The sequence below is a fragment of the Eleutherodactylus coqui genome, chromosome 13, assembly GCF_035609145.1.
Source record: "Eleutherodactylus coqui strain aEleCoq1 chromosome 13, aEleCoq1.hap1, whole genome shotgun sequence".
Lineage (NCBI taxonomy): Eukaryota > Metazoa > Chordata > Amphibia > Anura > Eleutherodactylidae > Eleutherodactylus > Eleutherodactylus coqui.
This window is the reverse complement of record NC_089849.1, coordinates 12,037,372-12,057,053: the sequence shown is the minus strand read 5'-3', so window position 1 is coordinate 12,057,053 and position 19,682 is coordinate 12,037,372. Positions and strand designations below refer to the sequence as shown.

The window sequence follows — 19,682 nt, the reverse complement described above, 5'->3', positions numbered from 1 at the left end:
TCCATCATTCACTAATTTGTTTCTTTATTAGGAGATACAGCTCCGTTTTTCTGATCCAGAGCTGCAAATCCCCTGCGTAGAGTTAAAGGGGTTGTCTAAGACTTGTTGCATTGTTTTTCTGCTGATCACCTACAGGGGCCGCGCCACCCACGATCTCTGCAAATCAGCTGATTCTCTGCTCCACTATCACTACAGACAGTACAGGAAGCAGATCGTGCTGACCACAGCGCAGCGGCCGGGGTTGGTACTGCTGGCGTGGCTACCATTGAATTCAATTGGCGCTAAGGACAGGTCATCACTACAAGAAAATCCAAAAAGCCAGGACAACCGCTTTTAAATGTTACACTACTGTCTGCCAGCAGCCTCCACTAGGGGGAGCTCCCTGTATACCTATATTATTGTGGTCAGTGTATTAGTTGTATACAGTAAGCTCCTGAGCTCCTTCTTTGGTGACTGCAGGTAGTTAGACGTTTAACATTTACCTCCATGTGGGGGATTTGCAGCTCTATACAGGGCTCCATGCTACAGAAAATGACCTAAGAAGCGTTTGTTCCTAAACTGAAAAATTTAGTCTCCAAATTGAAATGGATTTCTAATTAATGTTCACACAAAATAATTTGTACTATAAATACAAAAATACATTAAGAGCTCCCCTTCCCCAGTATATTCATACAGAGCATCTAAAACGGTCTCAGTAGTCCTCTATACACTGAAAGTCCTTCCAAGTCTCCACCATTATGACATATGGCCCTTCTACACAGGACAAGCTGTCGGCGAAGCGATGACCAGCAGGTCGCCCCAGTGATGCTCGCTCTTGTTAGTACACAGGGGCAAGTATCGCTGGCACCACTCAAAGCACTGCCAGCATGGAGTTGGAGTGGGCCAGGGAGCGTCGTCTCCCCCCCGCGGCGTGTCCTTCAGTTTTCTGCATTTCAGAATTCTTGTTCTGTCGCAGCATCTTTTTACATGGGTCGATTATCATTCAAATTCCCGTGGGGGCGCAGGAATTTGACTGATTCTGAAGATAATCAACTTGTGTATAAGGGCCGATACACAGGGCTTTGCCCTAGTACACCTTGCGCTGTGATAGTCACACACAGAGCATCGCCTCGTGCCATGATTGCACCCAGAGCTGTCCGTATGTGCCTCCCAACCCCACCTGCAGTATAATCGCATTCAAACCCACTCACAGCCTAATTAAATTGGTGTGAGCTCACACCTCCACAGTCATCAAAATCAGATGTGTGCCTCCCCATCCTGCTATCAGCCACTGGAGCCACCCACAGACCCCAAGACGTAATCAGTCACAGGAGCCCCTGCAGTTACCATGCCAGTCACAGGAGCTGCTGCCTGCATGGCTCCCATATAAACCTGCTTCAGTCTTCTATCAAACGTACTAAAAAATGTGTCACATCTGCTAGATTCAGAGCAAATTTTTATTTTCATGCAGCCTGACCATGCTGTAACGGGGCTTGGCGACAAGGCTGAAAAATCTTGTGACTGTTTGCAAAGTCTTAGTCACGTTGGCAACTTGGTAGTCTTGTTAGATCAGAAAACTGGAGCTCCGATCGCTGTGACTATAGAGCAATGAATGGATCCGTTCTTGAACCCCTTGAAGGTTTTACAGTCTATTGGAGTAGATCATCATTAGCTTCACTGTGAGCACATTAGACAACCTAAGTCATTGCACAATTACAACACCCAGTAAGTCAGGGTTGCTGGAAGTTGTAGTTTCACAGTATTTAAAGAGCCGTATCTTGAGGACTGATAGTGAAGTCAATCTGCAGCGCCAATTACAGGATTTTTTTTTCAGTTAAAGACTAATAATGAAAAGTTTAATTCTGGCTTGGAAAACCGGTCCCTATCCTATTGATCTCCGCCGTATTTGGATGAGGAGGTGGAGCTTAGGCAGCAGGGGTGGGTGGAGCTTTTGACTTTTCTGGTATTCCATTTGATACGGAGAAATCAGGGAGGAGCTTTCTGCTGCAGCAGAGATTAGTCTGATGTAACGTTATGTTCGTATCACCATTGTATGTTCTGTTATGGCGGCAGGAGAACGAAACTGAACCGATCAGACCCCAAGGAATATAAGAGGATCCATTTGGCTTCTGTCCGAAATGAAATAGCGCAGCATGCTGTGCCGTTGTCCGATCTCCATGGAACTTGGCGACTGAGGCTCTGAACGAGCGCTATGTTAGAGGTGGGACGTGAAGATGCTGGACCCCAATGCAAAATCTGTGTCATTTCTCCACCCCAGCCCCCCCACTACCATGTGCTGTTTAAATACTGGTGATTTATTTGGCGGAGGGGCTTTTGGACCCCCAGGTGCGACCTCTGCACACTCTCTGTAGCTACATCCCTGAGGATAAAATGGACATGTCCTAGAGAATGCTGTTTTCACGCTTTGCACTGCATCAAGGAGATCCTTGTTAGTATTTCTAGACTGAACTGCAGATTCTATATAAGAGTATTCCTTGTATAACAAAAAAATGTCCTGTGGTTTTTAACATTGTTTCTTATCATTTTCAAGATCTCTGTTTGCTGTCACTGAATGGGAAGACTTATTTACAACCAGAGGGTGAATTACGACCGACGCAGGTACATGGGCCATTACAAAAGAAAAGGGTTTATACTGAACCCTCTTGGATGGAAATGATCAGGAGGAATGGAAGCCTCCATATTAAAGGGGCATTCTGAGACTTTAACTTTTTGATAACCAACAGGTCTTTGGATCCCCGCCGATCAGCTGATTCGCAGTGTTGCTGTGATCAGCAGAGGAAGTAGAAGGCGCTTATAGCGCAGCACGGGTTTGTATTGCATTGAAGTCAATTGAAGCTGCACTGCAATACAAACCCGGGCCGCTGCGCTATGATCAGCGTTTTCTGCTTGCTCTGCTGACCAGAGCAACAGTGGCACTGGGAATCTCCTGAGCAGCGGGGCTCCGATGGACCCTGACAATCATCTATTGATGATCAGCCGGTCATCAATAAAAAGTTAACAAACTTCCGAAATAACTTTTTTTAAATAGGTTTTCCAGGACGTTACCACCGGTATAATTACCTATTCTCAGGTTAGGTCATAAGTAGTTGATCAGTGGGGTCTGCCAGTGGGGTTGCCCCACTGATCAGCTGTTGGCCGGGTCCACTGTCTGTGTGGACGGAGCCAGAAGCTGACAGCTATGTAGACATTGCTGCAGTCTAGGCTGGAATTGTATTGAATTTAATAGGAGCTGCAACTGCAATGGGGACAGAGCAGTCTACTTTTTGCTTAGTCCCTACTAACAGCTGGCCCCGCAAACAAGTGATTGTCGGGGATCCCAAGTGGTAGACTCCCGCCAATCCATTACTGAAGACCTATCCGGAGAACAGTTTATTGGTAGTAAAGTCCTGGAAACACCCTTTAAAGGGGTGTCCCATCTAAGACTTTCATGACACGTCCACAGGATAGTCTGATAGAGGTGGGTTCGACCTCTGGGACCTGCACCTATTCCCAATTTCAGCCTTACTGACCCCGGTCTGTCTAAATCTGGTGGTTGAGACTTAAAGAACAGTCGAGGAGGCTTTGTTACACTCTTTCGATAACCCTCATAGAAGTCAATGATGGTTACGGAAACGGCACTGTTGCCGCAGCTCCTGAGTTACAGAAAAAGTTCAGCTTGCTGTGCTATATTGTTTCCGTAAGTTTCATTAACTTCTATGGGAGTAACGGACATAATGTAACCAAACCCACTCAGCTGTTTGCAGAATTGCAGACAACCCCCAGCTACTGCATTCAACCAGACCAAAGTGATTGGGGGCCAAAATTAGGCATACATGCAAGTCCTACCTCTGCGACCTGCACCTATCAGCCTTTAGATATGTCATGAAAGTCATTTGGAAATACTACTTAAATTTTCAATGGTTGAGAAGAACCTGTTCTGATCATTTCCAACTCAAACAGCTGCAGGGCTCGTTACAGTGTATCCGCTCTCGCTTGTAATTGGCCTGCATCTTTGTGCATTGCTCATGAACGTGAATTCTCAGTCTTCATATGGGAAAGAAGAATATTCCTGTTCATTTGCCAGCAAGCGGAGATTTTAAAAATGGTGAGTAATCTGAATACAAAGGGTTGCTTTTATTACTACTGGCATTTGAAATGCCTGTGTTAAGAAGATTTCCGTGCGACTAATCCACAAAGAGACGCGCTCCTCATGTAATAGGCACATTTCGATCACCAGATCTGATGGGCGGACATTTCTGGTATAATTTACGCCTGATTCTGGGCTACACGATAACTTTTTGGCTGCGACACAGGTTGTACAGCCAAGGATAGCCGTGTAGCCCTACGACCTTGCAATGTCCTAGTCAGTGCCATCGTATTGGAACTTGCAAGTAGCCATGACCTGCAGATCACAAACATTCTCACCTTGAATTTCTATGTAGGTTGTAGTTGTGGCAAGTCACAAAGTGACTGAATTAAAGGGGCTTTCCAAGCATTTATTATCCTCCAGAATAGTTCACTAATAGTTGATCGTCAGGAGCCACGGATAGGGACGTCCTGCAAGCTTCACTGACAGGGGGCTGAGTAATCAGCTGATCAGTGTGGATCCCGAGCGGCAGACCCCCACCAATCAATTATTGCTGACCCGTCCTGATTATGGGTCGTCAATAGTAAGTGCCCGGAATACCCCTTTAATGTTTTTTTTTTAATTGCAAGCCCTAGGTGTTAATAAAGCTAACGAGCTTAAGTATAATAGCCTTCCATACACGTCCGAGCATTTACTATAATGCATGAAATCTGCTTTGTTGGTGTGACTATTTTGTGGCCGCTCGTTATCGTTAAGGATGATTGTATGTGTTTGATCTGAACAATAAACACTTTGTTGCCACGGTGCTGCGAGCCCGAGGGTGCGAACCTTGAAGCCACTAGTGACTTGTGTATAATTAATGTGGGTACGATGGAGCTATTAATAATCCAGGCAGACGAGCTAATTAGTCCAGCGTACGTGTCCTCATTCCATGGGAGGCTGCCGCAGGAAACGCTGATAAAGGGCCGTTCCTATCATAAACAGGCATGGCGTATCTGCAGCAGCACATGACTCTCTGCAATTCCCATAGTTGAACTGGATGGGGGTCATGAGACGCCTATTGGGCATTTATGTAATATTTTATGCTTATGATGGGAATGGCCAAAATCTATGGTTTTAGGGTTTTTTTGATTTCACTCATCCAAGTGCTACAAAAAAGTGAACAAGGATTCAATCCAGTTCAAGCTCTCGCGAAAAGCAGGTCTTTGAACCCCTTTTCCCCAGCCTTCTGGTCTAGGAGGGCCTTCCTTAGTCGAAGCTTATGAATAGTCGGTCTTGCTCCTGGCTTCTGCCTTGGCAGCCACCCCAGCATCAAGCAGGAATCGCAAGGTGAGGATTTTGACTGTTCCACCCGGGGTTGCAGAAACCAGATCTTCAGGAAGGACACATAAGAGCCCTGCACCCGGAAGCTCAGGCTCAGAGGCTAAGCTCCCTCTGTCCGCTTTGACAGCTGACACCCGGGCAGCAACTGCCAGGATCGGAGATGGTGCAAATTCTGCTAGTTAACCCTTTAAATGTTACTGTTCTAACAGTGGCATTTAAATGGTCTTAAAGAGGGAGGGGACACCCTGTTACCTGAATGGTCCATCTGCAAGGAGATCATTTGCTGACGTTCGGTTACCATGGTGGCCTCAGGCCGTGTTAAGGATTTTCTTCTATGTGGCAGGGCTTAATAGGCTTCTGGTAAAAGTACAATATAGTACAGCACTGAAGCATTCCAGTATATTGCACAAGTTCAAGATTATTACTATATCACATTATTTATCCTGCACATTGCCTGCTGTCAGAAAAAAAAAAACACAATCCCCAAAATTGTGCATTTTTGGTCTCCCCTGTCCCCATGAAAAAATAGAATAAAAAAAGTCGCCGTCCTCACAACACTGTATCAATGAAAACTACAAGTCACCTTGCAAAAAACACCCTCGCACAACGCCACCAACAGAAAAATAGAAAGTTACAGGGGTCCAAAGCTGGTGGCAGAAAGCAATTTTTTTCCCCGAATAGTACATTAACTGTTTGTTGCCATAGTCGTACTGAAGCACAGAATAAAAAGTTAAATTGCGGGTCCCCCCCCCCCCCTCATTTCACCCCACTGTGAAAAATTTACATTACACGGTACCAATGAAAAATACAATTTGTGACAATGTAGTCAGAAAAATACTAATTGGAGAGGAAAAAGAATCAAAGTGAAAACTGCAGCGGGAAGAGGTTACTCAGCGGGATCGCGGCCTCAGTGAGTTCAGGTTCCCTGCGGTCAATGGGCCTTCTACATTATACCTCAAGCTTTCAAACTACTCATCTTCTAGCTTCGGTCTGGCCGATGGTCGCTCTGGGGAGGCGCCTTAGTTTTCCTACCAGTTACTGTTGATGACCAATCAGTGTGAGCGGAGCCTTTCTATTACACTGACAGCGGGCTCGGAGGATCAGCTGATATCAGCGGGGGTCCTGAGAATAAGTCATCAATAGTAAATGCCCAGGAAACCCCTTGTGCACCAAGCGCTTACGACCCATCACTGTAGATCCATCCTCCACAATGGCCTTCCCATCACTGATAAAAACCGCTGCCGCTCCTCAAATTGGCCAAAAGGCCGAGAAGCGCATATGCTATTACTATGGAAAACCCTGTTAATGGTTTTTAACAGGGTCTTCAAACCAGAGGTGTTTCTAGGAGGTGGGATGTGAGCCCATGACTATGTGGGCGCAGATGGAAGTGCCCAGGACTGTAGTTATGTGGCCGATAGGGTGAGGGGCGCGTTCACACGGGTTATCTCACTGACCAAAACAGTGTGAAAGTCTGTGGAAGTATACGATATCACAGCGACAACGGAGGGTACATGTCTGTTCACGGCAGTAAAAATGGCACAGGTTTCCCTAACCAAAATTGCATACGCCCGTGTGAATGAGAGCTTATAGGCCGGTCTCACATCTGCGTTGGAACCTCCGGCCGGCGAGCCTATCGCAGATCTGGCTGCAAATGCCAGAAGAAAAAGCGCTGCGTGCAGCTGAGCGGAAACAGTATGGACGCCATTATAATAAATGGTGCTGTTTGCCCACGAGGACAGGTGCGAGACCACCCATACTGCTATGGGAAGATGTGGGTGTCATAAGGGCGCTGCACCTAAGGCGTAATTCAAATCTGCGCTAGGGATTCCCATATGGGGGCAGGAAAGGGGAATCCCCTGGTTGATCGGATCCGTCTCATAATGGAACCAAACTGCCGAACGGACCTCATCGACTATAATCTATAATGGGGTCTGTTCCGTTTCCGCACCTGTCCGGCATGCACAACGTTTTTGGACATGTCATGCTGGATCTGCATAGGAGCCGTCAGCGCAGATATGAATAGAACCGCTGTTTTGGTCGTAGACCAAGGATGCTCTTGTTATGGGGGTACTGTGGTAACACTGGATGAGACTGAAGTAGGGCGTTGAGGACGCGGTGTTATGCAATCACTCTTAGGCCTCATTCAGACAGCAGTAGGCAAGTTGCGCCCGGGCCATCGCAGGGCACACGCTCCGGGGCGACGGTGGACACGGCATGTGCTGCTCTCCTCCATGATCTGGACCAGCAGAGGTCTTGTGGCAGAACTAGTTGCGGACGTCACTCGCTGCCTTGAAATAAATGTAATCTGCAGCGTATCAGCAGCAGCCAGCGGCGTACGGATACGACATCCACAACACCACTGGAACGGCTGCAGATATTTGTCCGCTGTGTGAAGGATGGTTGTTACGATCTGTTTACTACCAAGAGTCCGCTGCTCGTACGCGGCAGCAGCCATTCACCCGTCGGGGTAGAACAGACCCCCTCGGCTATCCACCCCGTGAACAGAAACCTGACAGGCGGCCTTCAAGTCACTTGGTGTGGCCGGTACCGTTATCCCCCACAACAGATCAGTGATGTGAGCGGAGGGCAGCGTTGTTATGGGGGCACCGAGCGAGGCTGAGGGGGCGGCGGCATCTTATTTAATGCTAAGTGGGGGAATAATGTGCTGGTTTCCATAGAAACTCAATACCATAATCTAAAAGAGGAATACGATGCTATTGCCTATATTGCCTATATATTACTAAGAGACTGATATACAATATAATAGCCTACAGTACAGTAGTACTACAACCCCCAGCCTGTCCTTGTGAGGGGGAGGGGCCTGTCCTCCTTTCCACTGAATACATTGTTACAACAACAAAGGGCTCCTTCATGGCCTCGGGTCACATGACTATTAATGCACCCTCCTCCCTTCTCAGGCGGCCATGTTTACTCCTGGAACCCCACCCTCCGCCTCTCAGCTGTATTACAACAAAATCTGCCAGTATTAAAAATGGCCGCCGCGATCGTCATTGCCGCTATCTGACGAACAAAGCGCCCAGCGTCATGACGTCAGCAGAGCGTTGCGTGAAGCAAACCAATGAGAGAAGACTTCATGTTAGCGCTCCCTCCTCTTGCTGACGTCACTACGTTTTCAGGGTCTCCCAGCGCGGCGGCTGCAGCGGCTCGTCTCTCCGTGCTATCTGTGTAACGGTGACCAGGATGGGAGTGACCGTGGACTCCATCTGCCCCGGGGACGGTAATGACAGCTGGACGGAGGGGGAGGCGGCGGGCGGTGTCATGTGATGCACCTTTAATATAATGGTGGAGAGGGGGGGGGGCAGCTATTATACAGCTGGAGAGGAGTAGGATGGGGGAGGGGATGTGTATAATAATGCACCTCTATGGGGGTGTCCATTATACTGTACACAGATGTGATATAGGGGGGGCTTGTGGGGGGTCGTTTGGCGTACGAGTCTAGTACCGTAGGAGACCTCTAGTGACCCGGCTGTGCTCCCAGCTGAGGGGTTGTTACATTGTGTCTGCGCTCCACATCTGTTCGGGTTCCCGTTCCTTTTATAATCCCAAACCCGGAGACCCGGCGGTAAACGGATCGGTGCTGCGCCGGGCGGCCCCCGCGGACTGTGATGGGGCGTCTAGTGATTTTATATCTGAAATGGCGCCGTGTGCTGCGCTGCTTCCTCCAGGGTTTCTGGCCGGATCGGTGCGGGGGTCCCGAGCGGCCCCTCAGGGCTCCTTCACATACTGCTGACCCCCCTTTGGTTTTACATTGGGGGGGTCAGACGGGCGGATTTGTCCCGCGTTTCATAGGCCGTTGCAGTCCATGGAGCTGCGTATTTGTGGTCCGCGGTCAGGACGGACGCACCGCCGCTCTCCGTACGTGAAACGGATGGTGCAGGAGCCCCCCGGCCCCTCCTTCACATCGGTGGACAGAACCCGCTGAGGTCCGCTCTGTGCCGGTTATTTCCGGTATTCTGAGGACAGAGCGGAGTGCGGCCGCGAGCGAGCGAGGGCTTACGGGCGGAAACGCATCCGTGAAAAGAGAGAAAAAAGTTTGCTTTGATCGCTTTTTAATAGCTCTGTGTTTCTGTTTGAAGCCTTTAGTGCCAGTTTGTGCCTGCGGGGGGCGCTCCTGTCAGATGGAGCCATTAAATAGAATGCGTAAGTGCAATATTAACCCCTTAGTGACCGGATATTTTGGGCCTCGGGACGCAACGATTTTTGGAGATTTTCAAACGTCATAATTTCTTATTTTCCCGTTGTGGCGCCCGTCTGGTGGCGGTCTGTCCAGCGCGGCGCCCGCAGGTTGTAGCGGCACCGTGTTTGGGTACTTACTATGTATTGTACAACTTTTTTTCCCTCTTCTGAAGGGCGTTCTTTTTTGCAGCGCTGCATTCAAAGTCCCATAACTTTATTCCTCCATGGACGGAGCTCAGTGAGGGGCGGGTTGTTGTGTGACGAGCTAATGTCACCATTTTGGGGTATATGCGGCTGTTTTGATCACTTTTTTTGTATTATTTTGAGACGCGAAATTGACAAAAAAAGCATTTTGGCCTCTTTTTTACAGCGATTGCCGAGCGGCATAAAAAGCGTGTTCAATGTATTGTTTGTGTCGTTGCGGGTGCAAGAACGCCAAACGTGGGCTTTTCCCCTTTTTTATTTTGAAAGAGGGACAAGTGCGGAACGGTTTTTTTATTAATATTTTTTACTAATGTAGTTTTTTTTTCTGCATTTGATCTGTGCTGATTTTTGCAACAGAAGAGTGAGATGTGCGCAATGATGTATAGTACAGGGAATCGCCTGGACCGGATACTATTGTGACAAACCCTCAGCTGTAAGACATTGGATGAGTACAGATGCTTATTCTGTATTATACTGCAGAGCTGCACTCACTATTCTGCTGGTGGAGTCACTGTGTACATACATTACTTATCCTGTACTGATCCTGAGTTACATCCTGTATTATACTCCAGAGCTGCACTCACTATTCTGCTGATGCAGTCACTGTGTACATACATTACTTATCCTGTACTGATCCTGAGTTACATCCTGTATTATACTGCAGAGCTGCACTCACTATTCTGCTGGTGGAGTCACTGTGTACATACATTACTTATCCTGTACTGATCCTGAGTTACATCCTGTATTATACCCCAGAGCTGCACTCACAATTCTGCTGGTGGAGTCACTGTGTACATACATTACTTATCCTGTACTGATCCTGAGTTACATCCTGTATTATACTCCAGAGCTGCACTCACAATTCTGCTGGTGGAGTCACTGTGTACATACATTACTTATCCTGTACTGCTCCTGAGTTACATCCTGTATTATACTCCAGAGCTGCACTCACTATTCTGCTGGTGGAGTCACTGTGTACATACATTACTTATCCTGTATAATACAGATGTAACTCAGGATCAGTACCGGATAAGTAATGTATGTACACAGTGACTCCACCAGCAGAATAGTGAGTGCAGCTCTGGAGTATAATACAGGATGTAACTCAGGATCAGTACAGGATAAGTAATGTATCTACACAGTGACTCCACCAGCAGAATAGTGAGTGCAGCTCTGGAGTATAATACAGGATGTAACTCAGGATCAGTACAGGATAAGTAATGTATGTACACAGTGACTCCACCAGCAGAATAGTGAGTGCAGCTCTGGAGTATAATACAGGATGTAACTCAGGATCAGTACAGGATAAGTAATGTATGTACACAGTGACTCCACCAGCAGAATAGTGAGTGCAGCTCTGGAGTATAACAGGATGTAACTCGGGATCAGTACTGGATAAGTAATGTATGTACACAGTGACTGCACCAGCAGAATAGTGAGTGCAGCTCTGGAGTATAACAGGATGTAACTCGGGATCAGTACTGGATAAGTAATGTATGTACACAGTGACTCCACCAGCAGAATAGTGAGTGCAGCTCTGGAGTATAATACAGGATGTAACTCAGGATCAGTACAGGATAAGTAATGTATGTACACAGTGACTCCACCAGCAGAATAGTGAGCGCAGCTCTGGAGTATAATACAGGATGTAACTCAGGATCAGTACAGGATAAGTAATGTATGTACACAGTGACTCCACCAGCAGAATAGTGAGCGCAGCTCTGGAGTATAATACAGGATGTAACTCAGGATCAGTACAGTATCATTCATGAGTGTATACTGTATATTTTGCCTCGGGCTTATGTAATGCTTTCATAAATGACCCTTTCCTGTTGCCTCCACAGGACAGACATACCCAAAGAAGGGCCAGAAAGCGGTGGTGCACTATGATGGTGAGTCTGAGAGTCCGCAGGGGCTGATTGATTTTGTGTGGTACCAGGTGGGATGGATTACCCAGTAATGAGCAGAGCGATTAGGTTGGGTTCACACAGAGCGGAATCCTGCCAGAAACCTTGTGGTTTTGGCAACAGCAAAAAAACGAGAGATTTCCGCCAGGAAAGGGCTGCTTTAAAACCCGCGGGTTTTGGAGCGGCTTGGCCGCATGCTTTTTTGGTTGCGGCCGGCGCTCCCATAGAGGAGAGCGCGGCCGCAACGGCGAAAAAAAGAATTGACATGCTGCGGCCGGGGAATCCGTGCTGCAGCGCCGGCTTTGCCTTAACGGATTTGCCGTCCCGCGTGGATGAGGTTTTTGACAAATCTCGTCCACATGGCTGGCTTATCCCGGGATTAGCGGCCGCATGCAGGTTTGCCTCAGCCAAATCCTGGACGGAATTTCTGCGGCAAATCCGCCCCGTGTGAACCCAGCCTGAAGGAGCAGATTGCTTAAGGGGGTCTTCTGGGGCTTTTTTATTTATATTTCTTATGATAGACCGGTCATCAATAGGTGATCATCGGGGAGCTGCCGCTCCGATCCCCCAGAAGCAGGAAGTGCTGACCATAGCGCAGCGCCCTGGGCTGGTAGTGCAGGCGCACCTCCTGTTGAATTAGACCCGATACCAACTTGGGCCGCTCTGCTATTGTCTCTGCATTCTGCTGTCGGCCGTTACAGCGGCCCCGGGAATCGGGTGATCCCTGCCGATATGAGCCGGGCATTGTCCAACACTCGCTCTCTTCTTCCTAACGCTAACCGCACCTGCATGTTAGGCGATGTCTCCAGCTGAGGATCTGCACCGCCGCGTCTTCTCTTTGGTACCTGCGCAGTGATGTCATTCATTCTAGAGAGATGTGCTGATGTCATCAGGCATGTGCCAAAGCGTGGTGGTGCAGTCCTTCCGTAAGGCACAATCCTCCCCTGAGACCTCGCTGAAGGACTGCGCCAGCACCGCAGTTCCTCCTCACTGCATGCACAGTCATGGCATTCAGTCTGGAGCGCTGTATGGATGTCGGCGGGCATGCGCCACAACGCCTCTTTTGAGCTGCAAATACCAGTGAACTGCCTGAGGGGCCCGGTTGGTGTTTGGAGGGAGGGCCAGTGAGTTTTAAATGAGTTGTTCAGTGGAACCGTCCAATGGGCGCTCCAGAAGTCGTTTACGGACTGCATGGAGCTTGCTTTTTAAAAAAAAAAAAAAAAAAAAAAAAAAAAACAGATTTGGGGGAAATTGCATCACTGAGGCAATCAAGATGAAGGCAGCGCGGCAGTCATCTGTTAGTGGCACCCTCTCTGTAGTAGAAGCTGTGTATGCACCACTAGGGGGAGCTCACTGTAGCTTTACTATGGAGTTCAATGTATGACTGTATGCCGTGAGCTCCCTCTAGTGGTGGCTGCTGACAGAATCTGACAAGTTTGTACTACTTGGTGCAATCTAGGGACCAGAGTGGCGCCATTTATGGGGGAAAAGGGTCTATTCACATTTTTGCACAATCTTGTACAGCCCCCTATAATCTGGCATTAATGATACCTGGTGCTGGATTATCGGTTACACACGACTTTGAGAACAAGTGAAGGCGCGTCCGGTCGATGAGCAGTGATTGGTCCTTTATCTTCCCTTACTTATCATCCGCCGCCCCTCTGCCTTCCAGGAGCGCTCAGGACGTCCCGCTGCCGGCTGCTTCCTGCAGTCGCACCGGCTTCCTGCCTCGCTTCCTGTTATAAAGGCTTTGTCCTTGTGAGTTATTTAACCCCTTGTTCACCATGTTCTTCTGTTTCTGATGGTAGCTGATAGGTTGATGTCCAGGCTGCGGCTGTGTATATCGGATGTATCCGTACGCCCCCCCACTTCACCCGCAGAGGCTAAACTATAGTCCGGACGTCCCCCCGACATAAACCTCAACGGACCCTGCAAAGCTACATGTGAAAAGGCTTTTAAACTCTTTTGTGTAGGGGCTGAATCTGTACAGACCTAATACTTCTCACAGCTGAGGGTTTGTTACACTGTATCCAGTCTAGACAATCATCAGTGATGTAGATAATCTGGAATCCAGTCTAGATGCGTCTTCCCTGCACTAATACACTGTAACAGAATATCAGGACAAGAGAGAAAAAGGGGATTGAAACACAATGTATATTGGAATTCAACATTGGGATGCACTGAACGGCCCCTTGATTAGACCCCGGGCCCTCACGGTTGGCGATTCCCTGTATGGTAATTCTCCCCGTGACCCCGGAGTGCGGCATAAAATCACGTGACCAGTTTTCCGTGGATCAGTTTCAGTGTGAATCCACATTAGATGGAAAAATCCAGCGATCGGAGCGACTTCCAACGAGTCATCGGTGCTAGACTAGCCGGGGTCTCACTGCCAACCGCGGGGCTTTTCTTGTATAACGGTGTGGCGACAATACAGAGAATGGTGCGATCGAGGAAAAACATCCAGCGAAAGGGGATCCTGTGGACAGAAACAACTCATCACTGAAAGGGGTCAGAGGAGGATGTCAGGAATCGTTCTGACCAACAGGCTGCACAGTCAGCTGAATACAACGCTGGAGCTCCAACTAACGTGTCCAAACGCACGGATGATATAACAGCCATCAACCAGTTCCAGCGCCATTGTGTCTAAGAGAAACAGAAAGGTCAGACTCCAGCGAGCAAAAGAGACCAAAAATTGAGTCATTGAGCATTAGAAAAGCATCATCTGGTCAGATGGATTGAGATTTCTGTTGCCCCGTGCTGTGATTGATCCTTACTTGTCAGCTGGTCAGAACATGTCAAGATCTCCATCTAATCTGTGTCAACTAAAAGAAGCTTCCTCTCCGCAGGGGCCGATATTCCGGCACAACAATTTTATCATCTAGTGGAATCTATACCACAACAAATTGCTGCAGGTCAAAGGGGTCCAACTCGCTACAATTTCCCCTGAAAATAAGCCATAGCATTATTTTTCAGGATTTTCGGGGAAGCTTGAAATCTAAGCCCTACTTACACTTAGTAAAAAAGTCCATAGGAATGCATTAGCAGTGCCACCTACTCAGCAGGCTCGGCCCAGGTCCTTCCCGCTGCTCTTCCAGAGCCCCGGCGCAACTTCCACAGTCCGTGGCCACCCACACAGGATCACTTCCTAGGGATTTATAAATCATGCCTCCACAAAGCGATGGCTGTGATTGGTTTTTCAAAAGTGGCATTGATTGGCTGAGCTGCCCAGCCAATCAATTCAATGCTTGAAGAACCAATCACAGCCATCGCTTTGTGGAGGCGGGATTTATGCATTCCCTAACCAGAAAGTGATCCTGTGTGGGTGGCCGAGGACTGCAGGAGCTGTGCCGGGGCTCTGGAGAGTATCAGAAAGGACCCGGATTGAACCTGCTAGGTAAGTAAAATAGGACATCCCTGAAAATAAGCCCTAGCACAGAATTGATATAAGATCCTGTTTTATTTTCAGGGAAATGCTGTAGATGGGGAGCCAGTCAGTGTTTGTACATGTAAGCTGCAGCATTGTTTGGCCGTGTCTACTCTGTATTGGCGCAGGACTCAATCAGTCCCGTTCACGGTCGTCAGCATTATGCTCTCTCTTTCAGGTTATCTGCAGGATGGGAAGAAGTTTGACTCTTCCCGGGACAGAAATAAGCCCTTCTGTTTCTGCGTTGGAAAGAATGAGGTGATCCGCGGCTGGGAAGAGGGCGTCGTGCAGGTGAAAGAGGGCACTCTAATGTTTATTTTTTCCTCCACTTTCAGTGGGTGTTCCACTATTGCATGCTGGGTAGTGAACTCTGACTTGTATAGCCGTACACACTTGTCATACTTTCCATTTTGCAGATGAGTGTGGGGGAAAGAGCTCGTCTGACTTGCACCCCAGATTATGCATACGGCAGCACAGGTCACCCTGGCATCATCCCTCCCAATGCCACCCTTTGCTTTGATGTGGAGTTGCTGCGATTGGAGTGAGGGTCACCCCGACCCTAGAGTGTGGGTAAGTAATGTGCTGCAGACACCCCTCAATCTCTGCCTCATCTTACCTGGTCAAGAGCAACTTAATGCAAGAAAACGTAATCTATGTAGTAAAGATACCTTCACCCGAGGCGATAATCACCCAAATTATTGCTGGAAACAGCGATTCTGGGCATCCCGTGTACATGTGGCTGCTGGCAGGGCACGGAGTGAGAAATCAGTCATTTGTTGGAGTTGTTTCGTTTTTAGCAGAACTAATAACCGAGTGACTGTTCGCCCCGGTACACAGGCAGTCGTTCTTCCTGTTCACAGTGAATTCGAGGCGGGCAGCTGGAAGAAATCTCTGGTCGCTCCCCTCCGTTCCCTGAATGACTCGGGCTCCTTGAAAGCATAGGAGCGACAGTTGGTGGGAAAGTCAGCTTGTGTAAAAGTATCTTAAGTAATGGGTTTATGTGCTTTATCTTTAGGCCCTTTTACACGTAACGATTATCGCTCAAAAGTCGTTCAAACAAATTTGTGTGATCGTTACCTGCAAATGCGGAGCCATCATGCAATATTCATTCATTTTTCGTTTATCGCTGAGTTTCAGTCTGCATGAAAATAGTCGTTAGTTTGTTTGCTTCTCACTTCATTAAAAATGGTATTCCTTCAGTATTTGAAAGGCTGAACAACTTGAGGGGAGCGGTGATTGTTTGCCTCTCTAAAACACAATGACTACTTGTTTACTCATGCCAGCAGAAGATAATAGCTTATCTTCACACCAATTAACCCTGCTGGCCAGAGATTCCTCGTATAAACACACGCCCACCTGAGCAAACAACATACAGGGTTTACTTTACCTAATGAGGGAAATGGAGAGGATTTCACACAATTATCTGTAGATTTAAATGTTCAGCATTTATATCCAAAAAGGTCGGTAATTTGTTCAGTTGTTCAAACGATAATCGTTGTGTGTAAATGGGGCTTTACAGTATAATGCTCCAGAGCTGCACTCCTTATTTAGTTTGCTATAGGAAAGAGTCAGCAAGCTTGTCACAGACACCCTCTTCCTCCTTAATTGCACAGAGCAGTTTGCTTTCCATACATTAGATGATTATGCAGTGTTACTTGTAAAGATGTGCACTGAATTTGCATTCTGGCAAGCATCAAGTGGGCAATGATGGGAGATTTCAGCTCTGAGGCCTGCAGAATTATGAATTTTGTTGTGGAATAGAATACAGGATGTAACTTGGGATCAGTACAGGATAAGTAATGTATGTACGCAGTGACTCCACCAGCAGAATAGTGAGTGCAGCTCTGGAGTATAATACATTACTTATCCTGTACTGCTCCTGAGTTACATCCTGTATTATACTCCAGAGCTGCACTCACTATACTGCTGGTGGAGTCACTCTGTACATACATTACTTATCCTGTACTGCTCCTGAGTTACATCCTGTATGTACAGAGTGACTCCACTAGCAGTATAGTGAGTGCAGCTCTGGAGTATAATACAGGATGTAACTCAGGAGCAGTACAGGCTAAGTAATGTATGTACACAGTGACTCCACCAGCAGAATAGTGAGTGCAGCTCTGGAGTATAATACAGGATGTAACTCAGGGTCAATACAGGATAAGTAATGTATGTACACAGTGACTCCACCAGCAGAATAGCGAGTGCAGCTCTGGAGTATAATACAGGATGTAACTCAGGGTCAATACAGGATAAGTAATGTATGTACGCAGTGACTCCACCAGCAGAATAGTGAGTGCAGCTCTGGAGTATAATACATTACTTATCCTGTACTGCTCCTGAGTTACATCCTGTATTATACTCCAGAGCTGCACTCACTATACTGCTGGTGGAGTCACTCTGTACATACATTACTTATCCTGTACTGCTCCTGAGTTACATCCTGTATGTACAGAGTGACTCCACTAGCAGTATAGTGAGTGCAGCTCTGGAGTATAATACAGGATGTAACTCAGGAGCAGTACAGGCTAAGTAATGTATGTACACAGTGACTCCACCAGCAGAATAGTGAGTGCAGCTCTGGAGTATAATACAGGATGTAACTCAGGGTCAATACAGGATAAGTAATGTATGTACACAGTGACTCCACCAGCAGAATAGTGAGTGCAGCTCTGGGGTATAATACAGGATGTAACTCAGGATCAGTACACGATAAGTAATGTATGTACACAGTGACTCCACCAGCAGAATAGTGAGTGCAGCTCTGGAGTATAATACAGGATGTAACTCAGGATCAGTACAGGATAAGTAATGTATGTACACAGTGACTCCACCAGCAGAATAGTGAGTGCAGCTCTGGAGTATAATACAGGACGGAACTTGCATGTGTTGTGCATATAGAGGGCCGATTGCTCTTTCTTCTGCTCCTCCATACTTCCCATCACCACCTTCTGACGCTCTCCTCTTGTTTTTCTCCTAGGTGCGTCTGATGACTATACTACGATGTGAACAGAGTGCAGAACACCGTGGACACACAGCCTGACCCTATTACCCTCCACTCTCCCACATGCTGCCTTCTTGCCTTCCTCCTCTGGGGCATTACTGAGCAATCCCATTGGATGCCGTTATGAAAGGGGCGGCTGCGCCAATTCCTCCCCTCTCCGAGCCGGTAACGTCAGAGCTCTATAAAGAAAGTAACGTTTTGTTACTTTGATCACCTGCTGAAGATGCCCCCTGATGGCAGCCTAACGAATGCACTGGAGGGATGAGGACAGCGCCTGTAATGTACCCCTTAACCATTCCGGAGCTGTCTGCCCGTGCGCTGCTGCGCCTGCCAACTGTCACTCCAGCTCTGCAGTAACGCGTGTGCTTCCCACGCCCCAACCCCCCTTACGTGGCAGGGTCCTGTCCTGTCTGTGCCGCATGCAGCCCACCCTCCCCACCTCACACAATCACATTAAACGGCTTTTCTCTATCTATGGAGGTCTCGTGTCTCTGCTCTGACGTCACAATAAAGAATCTGTTTCCTCACGACCCTCGTCTTACACGACATCGCCTCTTATTATAACCTCTGGTGTGCTGCGGTGAGGCTGGGTACATATCTGTGCTGTCCGGCTATGGGATGACTTGTGCTCCCCCTGTAGTCTGTCCTATCGGTCAGATCCTGTCCCTCCCCGGTAATTAGACGCTGGCGGCGTATTTAAGGGCCAGGAGGTCTCGCTTTCTGAGAACAAATGATTCTCCTTGATTCAACTTTTGGAAAGCAGCTGGTGTGACAGACCTTGGCGTTGACGACTCACAATGCCACAAGCTACTGTGTCATGGCATCGAAGGGCGACGAACAGAGGTATAAGTGTTATCCATATACAGGTGGTACCCCTTATAAAGAAGGGGTCCCACACAATATCCCCGCCACTGGTCAGGATGACTCTCAGCAGAATTTATAGATTTGTCCTTTCCTTCGCCAATTTTGAAAATCTTTGTGTACCTCGAAGGGTTTTCACACAACTTCTAGAATTTGATGCCAGGGCTTGAGGGCTCACCAGGCATATACCCGGGCATGACTCATCCTTTGTAAAGTAGATGGGTCTCATTACCGGTAAGACTTTTGGGACGGCATGTACACTTCTGAAAATCGTGTTTGCAGCTTATCGATAAGGGGTCTTAGCTTATGTAGATGGTCATGATTGAGGAGCTCGGCCATTTCAGTGCTATTGAAATTTAGGAAGCAGAGGAGGAGCGCCTAGCGATTCTTGGGTATTATAGCTGGAGACAGAGGAAGTCACAAGACAGTGTGTATATCCCAGTAGGACTGGATGGTTGTTATTTGAACAAGGCCAATTGCTAAAGTTAGACCCCAAAACTTTTTGAGCTCTTTAATGTTTGTGGGGTGCTGCAGCAGCAATGGACTGCTCAGCAAAGTGGTTGGTGTGTCTCCTCCAGAATATCGTGCGTCACAAACGCGTGGAAAAAGTCTGTGACCTGGACATTTTCTGTACTGATTTTAACACCAGGTGAGGCAGTGAATGATGAAATATTGGGGGATGAAAGTCAGGAGCCG

General features: G+C 47.8%; 1 protein-coding gene across 1 annotated transcript; it reads left to right on the top strand.

Moving 5' to 3' along the window:
* The first annotated feature begins 8,477 nt into the window (after nucleotides 1–8,477).
* On the top strand, nucleotides 8,478–18,655 carry FKBP1A (FKBP prolyl isomerase 1A). The gene is made up of 5 exons (XM_066587933.1): nucleotides 8,478–8,627; nucleotides 11,635–11,682; nucleotides 15,300–15,412; nucleotides 15,538–15,691; nucleotides 18,102–18,655. The coding sequence occupies exons 1-4, from the start codon at nucleotides 8,591–8,593 to the stop codon at nucleotides 15,664–15,666; spliced, it is 327 nt and encodes a 108-aa protein (XP_066444030.1). The 5' UTR covers nucleotides 8,478–8,590; the 3' UTR covers nucleotides 15,667–15,691; nucleotides 18,102–18,655.
* The last annotated feature ends 1,027 nt before the right edge of the window (nucleotides 18,656–19,682 follow it).

Coding starts and splice junctions, on each gene's coding strand:
- FKBP1A (XM_066587933.1), top strand. CDS start 8,591: ATGGGAGTGACCGTGGACTCCATCTGCCCCGGGGACG. Junction 11,683..15,299: donor AGCGGTGGTGCACTATGATG/GTGAGTCTGAGA, acceptor TCTCTCTTTCAG/GTTATCTGCAGGATGGGAAG. Junction 15,413..15,537: donor GGGAAGAGGGCGTCGTGCAG/GTGAAAGAGGGC, acceptor TCCATTTTGCAG/ATGAGTGTGGGGGAAAGAGC.